Source organism: Lithobates pipiens, unplaced genomic scaffold (genome assembly GCF_037356315.1).
Source record: "Lithobates pipiens isolate NorthernLeopardFrog02 unplaced genomic scaffold, aLitPip1_a1.2 Scaffold_19, whole genome shotgun sequence".
Lineage (NCBI taxonomy): Eukaryota > Metazoa > Chordata > Amphibia > Anura > Ranidae > Lithobates > Lithobates pipiens.
The window spans coordinates 302,201,400-302,213,971 of record NW_027507764.1 but is presented as its reverse complement, the minus strand read 5'-3'; the positions used below and the strand labels follow the sequence as shown (position 1 = coordinate 302,213,971).

The window sequence follows — 12,572 nt, the reverse complement described above, 5'->3', positions numbered from 1 at the left end:
TTTTTAAATTGTAACTGTTTCGTGCAATTGTTTTGGTAAATTAAAAAGTTAAATCAAATTTGTTTATGATTTTTTTTTTCTTACATAAGTGATGATCACTGTATAAGCAATCGTTTTAGCTGTCATGAATGGGTTTCTCATTCATGAACAGCTTGCATATGGTTGTGATCTATGATTGGCTACAGCTAATCACACAGTACAGATAGCCAGGTACCATGTGATTACTGTAGGCCAATCAAAGATCACATCAGTAAGCAAAACCATTAATGACAGATAGTTTACATTGTTATCATGTGATCGCTATGACCAATCATAGTGATCACATAATAGCCGGTTTCCGAGTACTGCGTCCCTAACCCAAAAGAAGCAGAATCACACACACACACACACACATATATATATATATATATATATATATATATATATATATATATATATATATATATATATATCTATACATACATATATATATATATATATATATTTATATATTTTTTTTTTTTTTTTTTTTTATCTCTATTGGAGAGATTTGCTTTCTTTACCTTCCTGATAACCACTGTCACTGGGACTGAAATGAGGAAAAATACAAAATTTTGAGTTGTCAGCAGGACAGTCATAGAGGAGAAAAATTCCAAGAGAGGCAACTGCTCTGGTGACAAATTTCTAAAAGGGGATATACCTACCTTTGGAGCTATTTACTCTCACTTCTTTTTGGGTCTACCAGGATGGCAAAATATTCGCAACAGGACATAGATAGAAAAAAAAAATATTTGGACAGGTTTTAACCATTTCATATTCTAAAATGAAAAAAGTTTGGGCTTTGAATATATAGACTTATGTTTTAAGTTTGCAGGTACCTTAATGGTAACCATATATTGAGAGATGTTTCCTGGAAATTAATGAGGGAATGAGGGGAAATGTCCTCAATAAGACCTCAATGAAAGCCTCAAAAATAAACATGAATACAAAGAATTTCAAGAGCACTACTGGTTATGGGCTAAAGAGAGCGCACAATACAAGTACTGCACTTCACTTTAACCACTTCAGCTCTCACACCTGTTTACCGCCCATGGACCAGAATTTTTTTTATTTATTTTTATTTCTGCTATGGACTTGTTTACTCAGCAACAATTTAACAGAAAAAAGCAACATATCTTATTTTTTAAGGATTAAGGATTTTAAGGATTAAAAAAAAAAAAAGTAAGTAGAAGGCATAGAAAAAGCCGGAGTAGCAGTGGGTCTACATTCATCGCGACTGAAATTGGATCTACGTCACTAGTTGATGTAATTGACACTGGATGCGGGATTTTTCTTAAACTATTCCACTTCTCATAACTGTACACCCGCTATGGACCTTTGTCTTTGTTCAAGATAAAAAAAGCAATACATATATTATTTTTTTAAGGACAAAAAATGCTTTCTTTTCATATCACTGTCTTTGTCCTGTTTAAAATGACACTAAAACGATGATTCTGGTACAAAGCATTGCAAAGTTCTTTACAAATTAAGTAAAGCTTTGTTTGTTAAATTTGCCCTTTTTTAACCGCTTGCTATTTGCCCCATAACAGTTTTGCTGCTACAGGGTGGCAGCTGTAGGGTAGGGTATTATATATTTTCTGAAAGTAGAGACCCTGGAGAATAAAATGGATTTTTTTGCTATTTTCTATGTCACACGATATTTGCACAGCTGTTTATCAAATGCAAATTTTCAGAAAAAAAAAAAATACTCTTAAATTCATTTTAGTGTACAGAAACATAACATCAATGGTAAAATATTAACCACTTCAGCCCCGGAAGGATTTACCCCCTTCCTGACAGAGCGTTTTTTGCGATTTGGCACTGCGTCGCTTTAACTGACAATTGCGCGGTCATGCGACGTCGCTCCCAAACAAAATTGACGTCCTTTTTTCCCCACAAATAGAGCTTTCTTTAGGTGGTATTTGATCACTTCTGCGGTTTTTATTTTTTGCGCTATAAACAAGAAAAGAGCGACAATTTTGAAAAAAAAACTCATCATTTTTTACTTTTTGCTATAATAAATATCCCCCAAAAATATTTAAAAAACATTTTTTCCCTCAGTTTAGGCCAATATGTATTCTTCTACATATTCTTGGTACAAAAAAAAAATCGCAATAAGTGTTTATTGATTGGTTTGCGCAAACGTTATAGCGTCTACAAAATAGGGGATAGTTTTATGGCATTTTTATTAATAATTTTTTTTTTTACTAGTAATGGCAGAGATCAGCAATTTCTATCGTGACTGCAACATTTTGGCGGACACATCGGACAATTTTGACACATTTTTGGGACCATTGGCATTAATACAGCGATCAATGCTATAAAATTGCATTGATAAAATGTCACTGGCAGTGAAGGGGTTAACCACTAGGTGGCAGTGTAGGGGTTAAGTGTTCCTAGGGGCATGTTTCTAACTGTATGGGGGCGTGGCTGTGTGTGACACCACACTGATTGCTGCTCTCGATGACAGGGAGCAGACGATCAGTGTGCTGTCACTAGGCAGAATGGGGAGATGCTGTTTACATCGGCATCTCCCCGTTCTTGAGCTCCGTGACACAATCGCGGCTATCCCCACGGCGATCAAGTCCACGGGACCCACGACCCCAGTCACGAAGCTCTCAGCAGGCACGCACGGTGTGCAATTTAAAGTTACATATGGGTACGTTACTTTGTCCAGCCGTGCCATTCTGCTGACGTATATTTACAGTAGCCGGTCGGGAACCGGTTAAAGATGATATTGCATTGAGTATATAGATACCAAACATATTAAAGCGGGAGTAAACGGGAGATTTCTTTCCAACAGGGTCCGGCGTCTACCGGACTTTCAGCCGAGAATCCCCTGTGCGCATGCGCCGCTGCAGTCAGCGGCGCATTGCAAGGGGAGTACCTCCTAAACCGTACAGGTTTTTTTTTTTACCTACAGGTAAGCCTTATTATAGGCTTACCTGTAGGTAAAAGTTAAAAAAATTACTAAACAACCACTTTAAGATTTAAAATTATGCATGCTGGTGAAATGGTGACATACTACGGTACTTAAAATTGTCCATAGGTGAAGCTTTAAACACCTTTTTAGGTTACCAGTTTAGAGTTAAGCGTGAGCTCAGGCACTAGAATTATTGCTCTCATTCCAATGTTCACGATGATGTGTGGTATGAACGTTGAGCACCAGACTTTGTGATAGCATGGGCCATGACAGGTACTCTTTATGGATAGATCAGGGGTCTCATTTGCCCCCCAAGGCAGCTGATCAAACAAAGACCTGTTGCTACCCTGACTGTACTGGCCAAGGAAACACTGCATTGAAACGGGAAGTGACAAAATCCTTGTTGCTTCTGGTTATCATTTGCCACAGAGGAGATAGGGGAAAGACTGTTCCTCCATCTCCTCTGTGCACAACTGACCCGATTGCTTACACTGGTCTCTGGGTCCCCGGTGAAATGGCATGTGAAAGACAATGGGTGGGAGGCCCCTTCCGGGTGCAGTAAAATCAAATTACTGACCCAAAAACAAATTAGACCAAGATCAAGGCTGCAGCCATGATCCTGCTGTAACTGCTCCTTTTCCGGGACGTATATATATATATATATATACACACACACACACACACACACACAGCCTCTGAACTGAGCCGGTCACTTTTTTTTTTGTTTTTACTTATCAGGTTGCTTTTACTCACCTGTTTGACCTGCAGATGTATGAAACTGAATAGATACAAAAATAACAATGTTGCTTTGTATCTCTTTATTCCGGTGTTTGACAGCAGCAGCTGCTAGAGCTGCTGTACTCACTTGGCAACTCACAGCTTTGAATTTAGGAGCCAGGAATCGCCAGCAGGTGGAGAGGGTGGCGCACATCAGCAGCGCGGAAAGACTGAACGTGCTGCTGTGTACTTTGATGAGGTTTTTGGGTGTGTGTATCACGTTGTCTTGTGTTGAAACCTTGATCGGAGTTGTCCAATAAGTTACCCCTGTGGCTTATTCTCACTTGTACAATATATAATTTTCACGTTGAGATAATAAACTCTCTATTCAACATTTGTACAACAGTCAGTAAGGAAAAAGAGGAAACGTGAAAAGGGGCCAATAGTTTCACCTTTGGTAAAATGTTATTTTTAGTCCTGTGCAAATTACTTTTTTCCCTTTAATATAATGTAGATAATTTGTATTATACTATTATAATACTAATAATAATTTATACGAATCTACATATAGAAGAACAAAGATATATACCTATGAGTGTGTGGAAGACTGCTGCCACAATACCGGCTACAACCATACACAGTACAGCCTTCATTCGGTCCCTTTTACTGTTCACAAATACCAGTCCCACATTCTTGAAGTCGCTCATGGGCCCTGTGAAAAACTTCATCAGGGAATATGCCAGACCGTAGCTGGCAAGCATCTCGATGGCATCTTCTTTAACAGCAGCTATACCCCGGTTTAAGGCCTGTGGATGAATATAAACAAAGTAATCCAGTTAGAATAATGTACATGTTGTTTTGTCAGTCATGACGATCTCTAGATATATTACAATAGATATACAAATCCTTTATAATAATAGGGAAATGCATGCAAAAACATTATACACTGATACGGTGACCTGTTGACAATAGGTGAAATTCATCTCTAACACACCAGAATAAGGATACTTATTATAATTATACAGTTATTTTCAGCCAATGAAAATATCAGTCACATGGCAAAAAAAGAAAAAAAGGTCCTTATCCTTGTGTTATGAGTCTGTTAATTGAGCCTCATGGCTTACTATAGCAATCTCCCTTCTCACCTCATCCCACACTTGCCTCCAGGACTTCTCCAGAGCCTCTCCCATACTCAGGAATGCTCTACTCCAATCTGTCTATTTTCTACTGTGTCTACTTTCAGATGATTCCTGAAAACTCATCTCTTCGAGTCTATCTGGCCCCCACCTAACAACTGTACATTTATTTTCTCCATCAGCCCATCCCCCACAGTTATTATCTCTTGTATTTCTTGACCCTCCCTCGGACTTTCACACTGCCGATGAGGCATTTTTCAGGCTCTTTACAGGCGCTATCTTTAGCGCTAAATCGCCTGAAAAATGCCTCCAGTGTGAAAGGGGTCTAAATGTTGAGCACAAAATCTGCTGTATCCGTCCTAATGTACATTAGTACAAGGCTAACATTGAGTAGTTTCTAGAGGCAGAACACAAACATATGCATACACACTAGTAATACTAAACCAATATATCTATACAGTACACCCGTGTCTATATCTCATGTGCAACTCATACATCCAATATCACCATTTCTGATTGGTGATATTGGATGTATGAGTTGCACATGAGATATAGACACGGGTGTACTGTATAGATATATTGGTTTAGTATTACTAGTGTGTATGCATATTTATATATATTTTTTTTTCAGTGGTGTACATTCCGGTTCTAAGATATATAATATAAGGGTTAGCGCAGCCAACACACACTTTTTTTCGTTTTACACAGGTTTTTACTTTAAGTAGAACCATATTTGACTGCAGCAAACCGTACAAACTTTCACATTGATGTTGTAGTGGTGGTGTTGTTCCACAACATTTGGTATTTTAATTATAAATTTTTTGCGCTGGTAGACACATAGTTGATTTGAAAAACACAAACATGGAGCCTTAATATGTAAGCGCTGAAGAGCAGGACTCTCTAATTTCTCCTGTATTATATTGTATTGTAATTTTACTGTCTGCCCTTATGTTGCAAAGCACTGTGTAAACTGTCAGCACTATATAAATCCTGTATTCTTTCCAACTGTGCAGATATAAACCTTTTTTTATAAAAAAAAATATATATATATACCGTATATATACATATATATATATATATATATATATATATATATATATGTAGATATAATGCTTTTTTTTCCCAGGCTCCCTGACCAATGGCCACTCTTCCTTCACAACATTATGCTTCATTTCAATTGCATAATCACTGGATTAAAACGATAATGTCGACTATCAATGGGGCCCAGCACAAAGTAAGAACCAATGGAAATTGTCATTGTTTTATCCACACTAGCATTGTATTTAGATTGTCAATGCTCACATAATAAAAGATTCCAAGTCAGATCCTGCTTATACTGTATATATTTATTCACATAAATAGTATGACTAGTAAGACTAAAATCTGTAGTCACGTTAAAGTTAACCAGTCACACAAGAAGAACAACCTTGAGTAAAATAATTACTTTACGAGGTACAAATGAGAGGCATTTAAACATTCATAACAACTCAGGTCTGACAGCAATCTCACAATGCATTGCTTCAACAAGCACAATGTCTGATGAAAGTATGTAAAAGAAATAGTTAAAAAAAAAAAAAAAAAGGAGAAAGAATGTTTAACAGCTTCCCGACCTGCCACCTCAGTTATACTGCAGCAGATTGGCTCCCCTGTCGTAGCTATACGTCGGCTCGTGGGGTCAGGATAGCAGGTGCGCACGAGCACCCGCTGCACAGCGGTGGTGCCGATGCTCGTGGCCGGCGTTCGCGATGACCGCCGGCCACAAACAATTGTAAGCAAGAGTCACAGAACAGGGACAAGTGTGTCCCTGTTCTGTTCTGACAGGAGTGACAGATCATGTGTTCCTATTAGCTAGGAATCATAATCCGTCACTTCCTCTAGTCAGTCCCCTCCCCCTTCACTTAGAATCACCTCCCAGGGAACACAGTTAACCCTTGATCGCCCCAAGTGTTAACCCCCACCACTGCCAGTGACATTTTTATAGTAATCAATGCATTTTTATAGCATTGATCGCTGTATTAAGGCCAGTGATCCCAAAAATGTGTCAAAATTGTCCAATCTGTCCGCCATAATGTCGCAGTCGTGATAAAAATCGCAGATCGCCACCATTACTGGTAAAATAAATAAATAAATAAAAATGCTATAAATCTATCCCCTATTTTGTAGACGCTATAACTTTTGCACAAACCAACCAAATTAATATACGCTTATTGTGATCTTTTTTATACCAAAAATATGTAGAAGAATACATATCGGCCTAAACTGAGAAAAAAATAGCTTTTTTTTAAAAAAAAATATGGGGATATTTATTATAACAAAAAGTACAAAATATTTTTGTGTTTTTTTTCAAAATTGTTGCTCTTTTTTTGTTTATAAAAATTAAAACTGCAGGGGTGACCAAAAGAAAGCTCTATCTGTGGGAAAAAAAGGACGTCAATTTTGTTTGGGAGCCACGTCGCACGACCGCGCAATTGTCAGTTAAAGCGACGCAGTGCAGAATCGCAAAAAGTGCCCTGGTCAGGAAGGGGGTAAATTCTTCCGGGTCTGAAATGGTTAAAAAAATTGAATGTATTTTTTTTTTTTTTTACATATCATCAGCAGTGAGGCTGTACTGTATGGTCACAGTAAAAAAAAAAAAAAAGTTAAAAAAATGTTTTTTATGTATTTATTTTGTCACAAAAAAACTTCAAAAAACTCACCATGCCTCTTACTATATACCTTGGGCTGTCTACCTTCCAAAAGAAGGTCCTTTTGGATGCATGTGTACTGTCCTGGCATTTTAAGGGCCTTCAGTACATCAGGATTGATCAATTTTAAAATACAGTATACTGTATATACTAGTGGTCTCCAAATTGTGGCCCCTGGGGCACCATTCCTTCCACTGACACCAATAATGGAGCACTATTCCTTCCACTGACACCAACAATGGGGCACTATTCCTTCCACTGACACCAACAATGGGGCACTATTCCTTCCACTGACACCAATAATGGGGCACTATTCCTTCCCCTGACACCAATAATGGGGCACTATTCCTTCCACTGACACCAACAATGGGGCACTATTCCTTCCACTGACACCAACAATGGGGCACTATTCCTTCCACTGACACCAACAATGGGGCACTATTCCTTCCACTGACACCAATAATGGGGCACTATTCCTTCCCCTGACACCAATAATGGGGCACTATTCCTTCCCCTGACGCCAATGATGAGGCATAATTCCTTCCACTGACAACAAAAATAGGGGGCATTATTCCTCCCATTGGCACCAACTACTTCTCTCTCTAATATTAATGGTTTACTTCTACTGGGCACAATGTGGCCCCCTAAAGTCTGAAGAACAGTAAACTGGTCCTTTCTTTAGACACTATAAGTTTGTAGACACTATACCTTTAACGCAAACCAATGAGTGTACAGGTTATTATTTGAGAAATAATTTGAATATTTGAAAGCAGTTTTTTGTAACACAAACAAGACAATAAATAAACTTCTATGGTTGCATTCACACCAGCAATTAAAGCAGCTGCAAATTGTAGTGGCACTTCCTGCTGTGGATCTCAGTGGCAGCAGCCGGTGTTCACAGTATCCGCTGGCTATGCAAAGAGCCGCTAATAGCTGCGGCTGCCAGCGACCTCTTAGTATAGTGAACGGGGCTGGCAGCCGAACCTAGCTACTGAAATCTGTAGCAGGAATTTATGATTCCTGCCACCACTGTTTGAACTAGCCCTAATCGCCGATACAAATGTTCTCTAATGCCTTGTACACACGAGCGGATTTTCCAACAACAAAACCGTGGAACTTTGTTTGAAGGATGTTGGCTCCAACTTGTCTTGCATACACACAGTCACACAAATGTTGGCCAACAATTATGAACGTAGTGACGTACAAGACGTAGAACGCTAGTTTTACAAGACTGACCGCTTTCGGCTCATCCTTGATTTTGCGTGTTTGTATTTTGGACTTTTGTACGACGGACTTGTGTACACATGATCAGAAAATCCGACAACACCCATTTGTTGTCGGAAAATTGGAGAGCATGCTAGCTAACATTTGTTGGTGGAAAGTCCGACAACAAATCTTTGATGGAGCATACATACGGTCGGACTTACCGCCAACAAGCTCACATCCAACATTTCCTGATCATGTGTACGCAGCATAACGCTGTCCCCTCAGCTTCCAGTTTTGCAGCCAAACTAAGAAGCTGACTTTTTCTAATGCGCGCTTACTTTTGTGCGTACTCATAGCAGACTAAATGGGAAGTAGAAAAAAAATTGATAGATAGTAATAGTACTGGTTATTAATGCATGAACTGGCTGTGATTGTGATAAATGTCTCTGCAATGTTATATATGGAGTTGTATATACATGGAGAACTCCCTCCTGATTAGCTGAGAAAAGACAAGGAGACACAAGAGAGGCCATTAAGAACAGGACAAGAGAGTCATCATCCAGTCTCCACAAACTACACACAAGTTCCCAAACCTCCACAGATATCTACAATGGATGAATGAACACAATCTAGACCAAATCCTGGTTCATGCAAATTGACTTGCTCACTATAGGTTCTGATGACTTTTCACATATGTGCGGCTGTGGTTTCAGTGCAGCAGTCCGGTGCGGTCAGGGCCATTTTTAAGGCAGGGCAAAAGGGGCAGCTGCCCTTGGCCCTGTCATTGTTGTGGGGCTCAAAGCAGCTGCCTCACACTTGCCAACTATCCTGGTTTAAATTCCCTCATTCCTTGAGGTTTTAGTCCTGTGTTGTGTCCCAATATCTCAGTGTGAATGGCTGCTACTAATGCTGCCCTGCTCTGCCCTATTGTAGTGTAAAGATGACTCACCCGCAGACCCTGTGTTTACATATAAATTACCGGCAATCATATGTAAATAGCGATGGCATTCATATGTAAATAGGGGCTGCCGGCAACATTGATATGTATATCATGCCCCCCTGAGGTCATATCCACAGTAATCTCTAGCAACCAATTAATAAGCAGAAATCATGTGCTGTAACCTCTAGGAACTAATCAGTGAGCTGTAATGTGTGTTGTAACCTCTAGCAACCATTCTAGCAACCATTCAGTGAGCGGTAATGATATGCTGTAGCCTCTGGCAACCAATCGCAATAGCTGCCTGATCTGATTCAGTAAACTGATTTTGAGTCTAGCTGCTATTTATTGTATGTCTCAGAGTAGGTGGAGAGCAAAACTGCATGGGGGGGGGGGGGGGGTCGCCCAAGAAAAGTTTTGCCCAAGGTCTAATAAATATTAAAGACGGCCCTGGGTGCAGTTCTGTTCACTGCTTCCAGTAAAAATTGCACTCGAACCAGACTCTTTTTAAAACTGCACCGATGCTGCCCTGCACATGTGTGAATCAGCAGCATTGAGAAGACTGTCGGTTCACATGTTGTGCAAATCAGATGCCGTTCAAATAACACCCAATTCGCATATCTGTGAACGAGACTTTCCCTAACCACGCCGCAATGGGTTTTCTGAGAAAGGAGTTTTAAATGTTTCTACATTCTATAAAATGGCCCTGTAAAAAGGAGATACAACGCATTTCCACATCCTCTACATGCAGTTTTTTATTCAGCCATCTAACTACCGTAATACACTGCAAGGGATAGAAGTCAGCCACAAATTATACAGTGTAATGACTGAATGTAAAGTCTAGACAAAACGCTTTCAAAAAAGAATAAATGATTGATTTTATTCTTTGTCGGTGGAGTATCTGTCAGCGGTATGAAATAGCGGATGTACATCTGGCTGATCTTTTCATCGCATGTCATTTTTCAATACAAGAAAAATAATTATAGCATTCAAAATTACAAAGGCTTCAATGTGATACAGAATCCAAGCCATTTCTGCATATGGATTAGGTTTCTGAGTCATCTGAATTGTACGTATTTTTACAGATAATCAGCAAATTATCGATATTCCCTGCTGATATCTGCCTGTGGGTATTCCCACATATTGTACGGAATGCTTGTGTAGTGAATACTGGACCTTTCAAGGCTAAAATAATATATATATTTCATGTATAATTAATATGATAGCTGCTTCTACAGATTAGAATGGTAAAATTACCATAAAATAGCCAAACATTTTAAAATAGCTCCATATTTCAGTTAAGCTACAATCTCACAAATGTTCTAATAATGCATTACAAATCCATAGCAACCATACCCTAGTAATTTATCAATGGGAAGGATGACAAAGCAGAGGACATTAAAGTGGACTAACCACCTACTGCTGTAAAAATAAGCCCATTAATAAAACAGCATGTGGTCTCTGAAAACAGATTCAGGATTTTCCAGGGTAAAGAAAGGAAAATAAAGCTCTTACAATATATTTTCACAGATTCAGAAGCAAAATGGTAGTGAGGTCGGTGTCCAGCATAAGGCCGGGTTCACATATGCTGCGGCCGCGGTTCACAGCATGGGGTCCGGTGCATCCCTGCTCATCGAATCAGGGTCTGAAACCAAAGACCCTTTTTAAATGCAGACTGCCGCCACCCCGGAGCTTTGTGAAACAAATAAAATAAATAAATAGATAAATAATAAATAATAATATTATGTAATACAAATAAAATAATAATAAAAAAAATAATAAATAGGGGTGAAACCCCCATCCAATTTGCATATGTGTGAACCCAGCTGAAGCCAGGATGAGAACTATTTTTCTAGATGAGAAGTCTTTTTTAGGTATTCCCAGGGTTTCCACATTGGAAGATTTCCCCTCACCTCCTGTTCTGGTGACCACTGTAAAATGTTGTATTTACTGGTCGCCAAGACAAAGAATGAGGATAAACCTCCTCAGTGGAGGCACAGAAATAAACACCTAACAGTTGCACTAATCCTTCCCTATTAAAATAATAATAATAATAATAATTTTAACACTTTGCGTTTTATATCAATTTTTATAAAGTTTTTTGCTTTACAAATAAAAATGTATTATGGGGTGCAGAGTATAATGGGCTTTTTAGGTAGGTCCAGCAATGCCTAATCACTTCTTCACTGTGTCTAAAAACCTGAGCAGTTTCCAATGAGTAGTCATCTAATTATATTATTATTGATTTATATTGTGAAATGGAGCAAAAAATACAATCACGCCATGGCATTGCAAAGCAAGAAGCAGGGCCTGCATATGAAATGAGCTGCCCTCATGCCCATATATAATTACAAACCATTTTTTAGAACCTTAATACACATTATTGACATCATTTAGATCAATGTAACCTTTTTTATGCATTTATATACAGTAAATTAACTTTAAAGACAGTACATTCCCTTTCAACAGTGTAAATATACAGTAAACAATGCCATGTGCATGTCCTTAAAAAGTGATTTTATTGCTTATATTACATGTATACAAGAGTTGATCAAATCCCCAAACCATGTGCTGTGATAGGTTGTTAAAGAGGAAGTAAACCCTGATGGGTTTACTTCTTCTTTGTCTCCCTGTAAAGGTAAAACATAATGGGCTACTATGCATCGCATAGTAGCCCATTATGTGTCACTTACCTGACACAGGAGCCAGCGAAGTCACTGCTGTCCCTTGTAGTACGGAGCGCTCATCTTCTTCCAGGTATCGTTGCTCCGGCCACTCACAGCGCCGGAGCAGCGATGATATCACTCCTGCGCATGCGCACGGGAGCCACCACTAACGGCATATCGCCGTCAGCAGCGTACTGCTAATGGCGATAGTGCGCCTGCGTGCCGCTGTCTACGGCGCATGCGCCGTAGACAGCAGTGCCTGTCTTTTAGTAAATATCTCCTAAA

The 12,572-nt window shown here is 39.1% G+C and overlaps 1 protein-coding gene across 1 annotated transcript in view; it reads right to left on the bottom strand.

The window, feature by feature from the left end:
- ANKH (ANKH inorganic pyrophosphate transport regulator) overlaps positions 1 to 12,572 on the bottom strand; it is a 182,574-nt gene that overhangs the window by 59,781 nt on the left and 110,221 nt on the right. Inside the window, exon 2 of the mRNA XM_077492026.1 lies at positions 4,248 to 4,464. Coding sequence (XP_077348152.1) covers positions 4,248 to 4,464 — 217 coding nt within the window. The remainder of the gene's footprint in view (positions 1 to 4,247; positions 4,465 to 12,572) is intronic.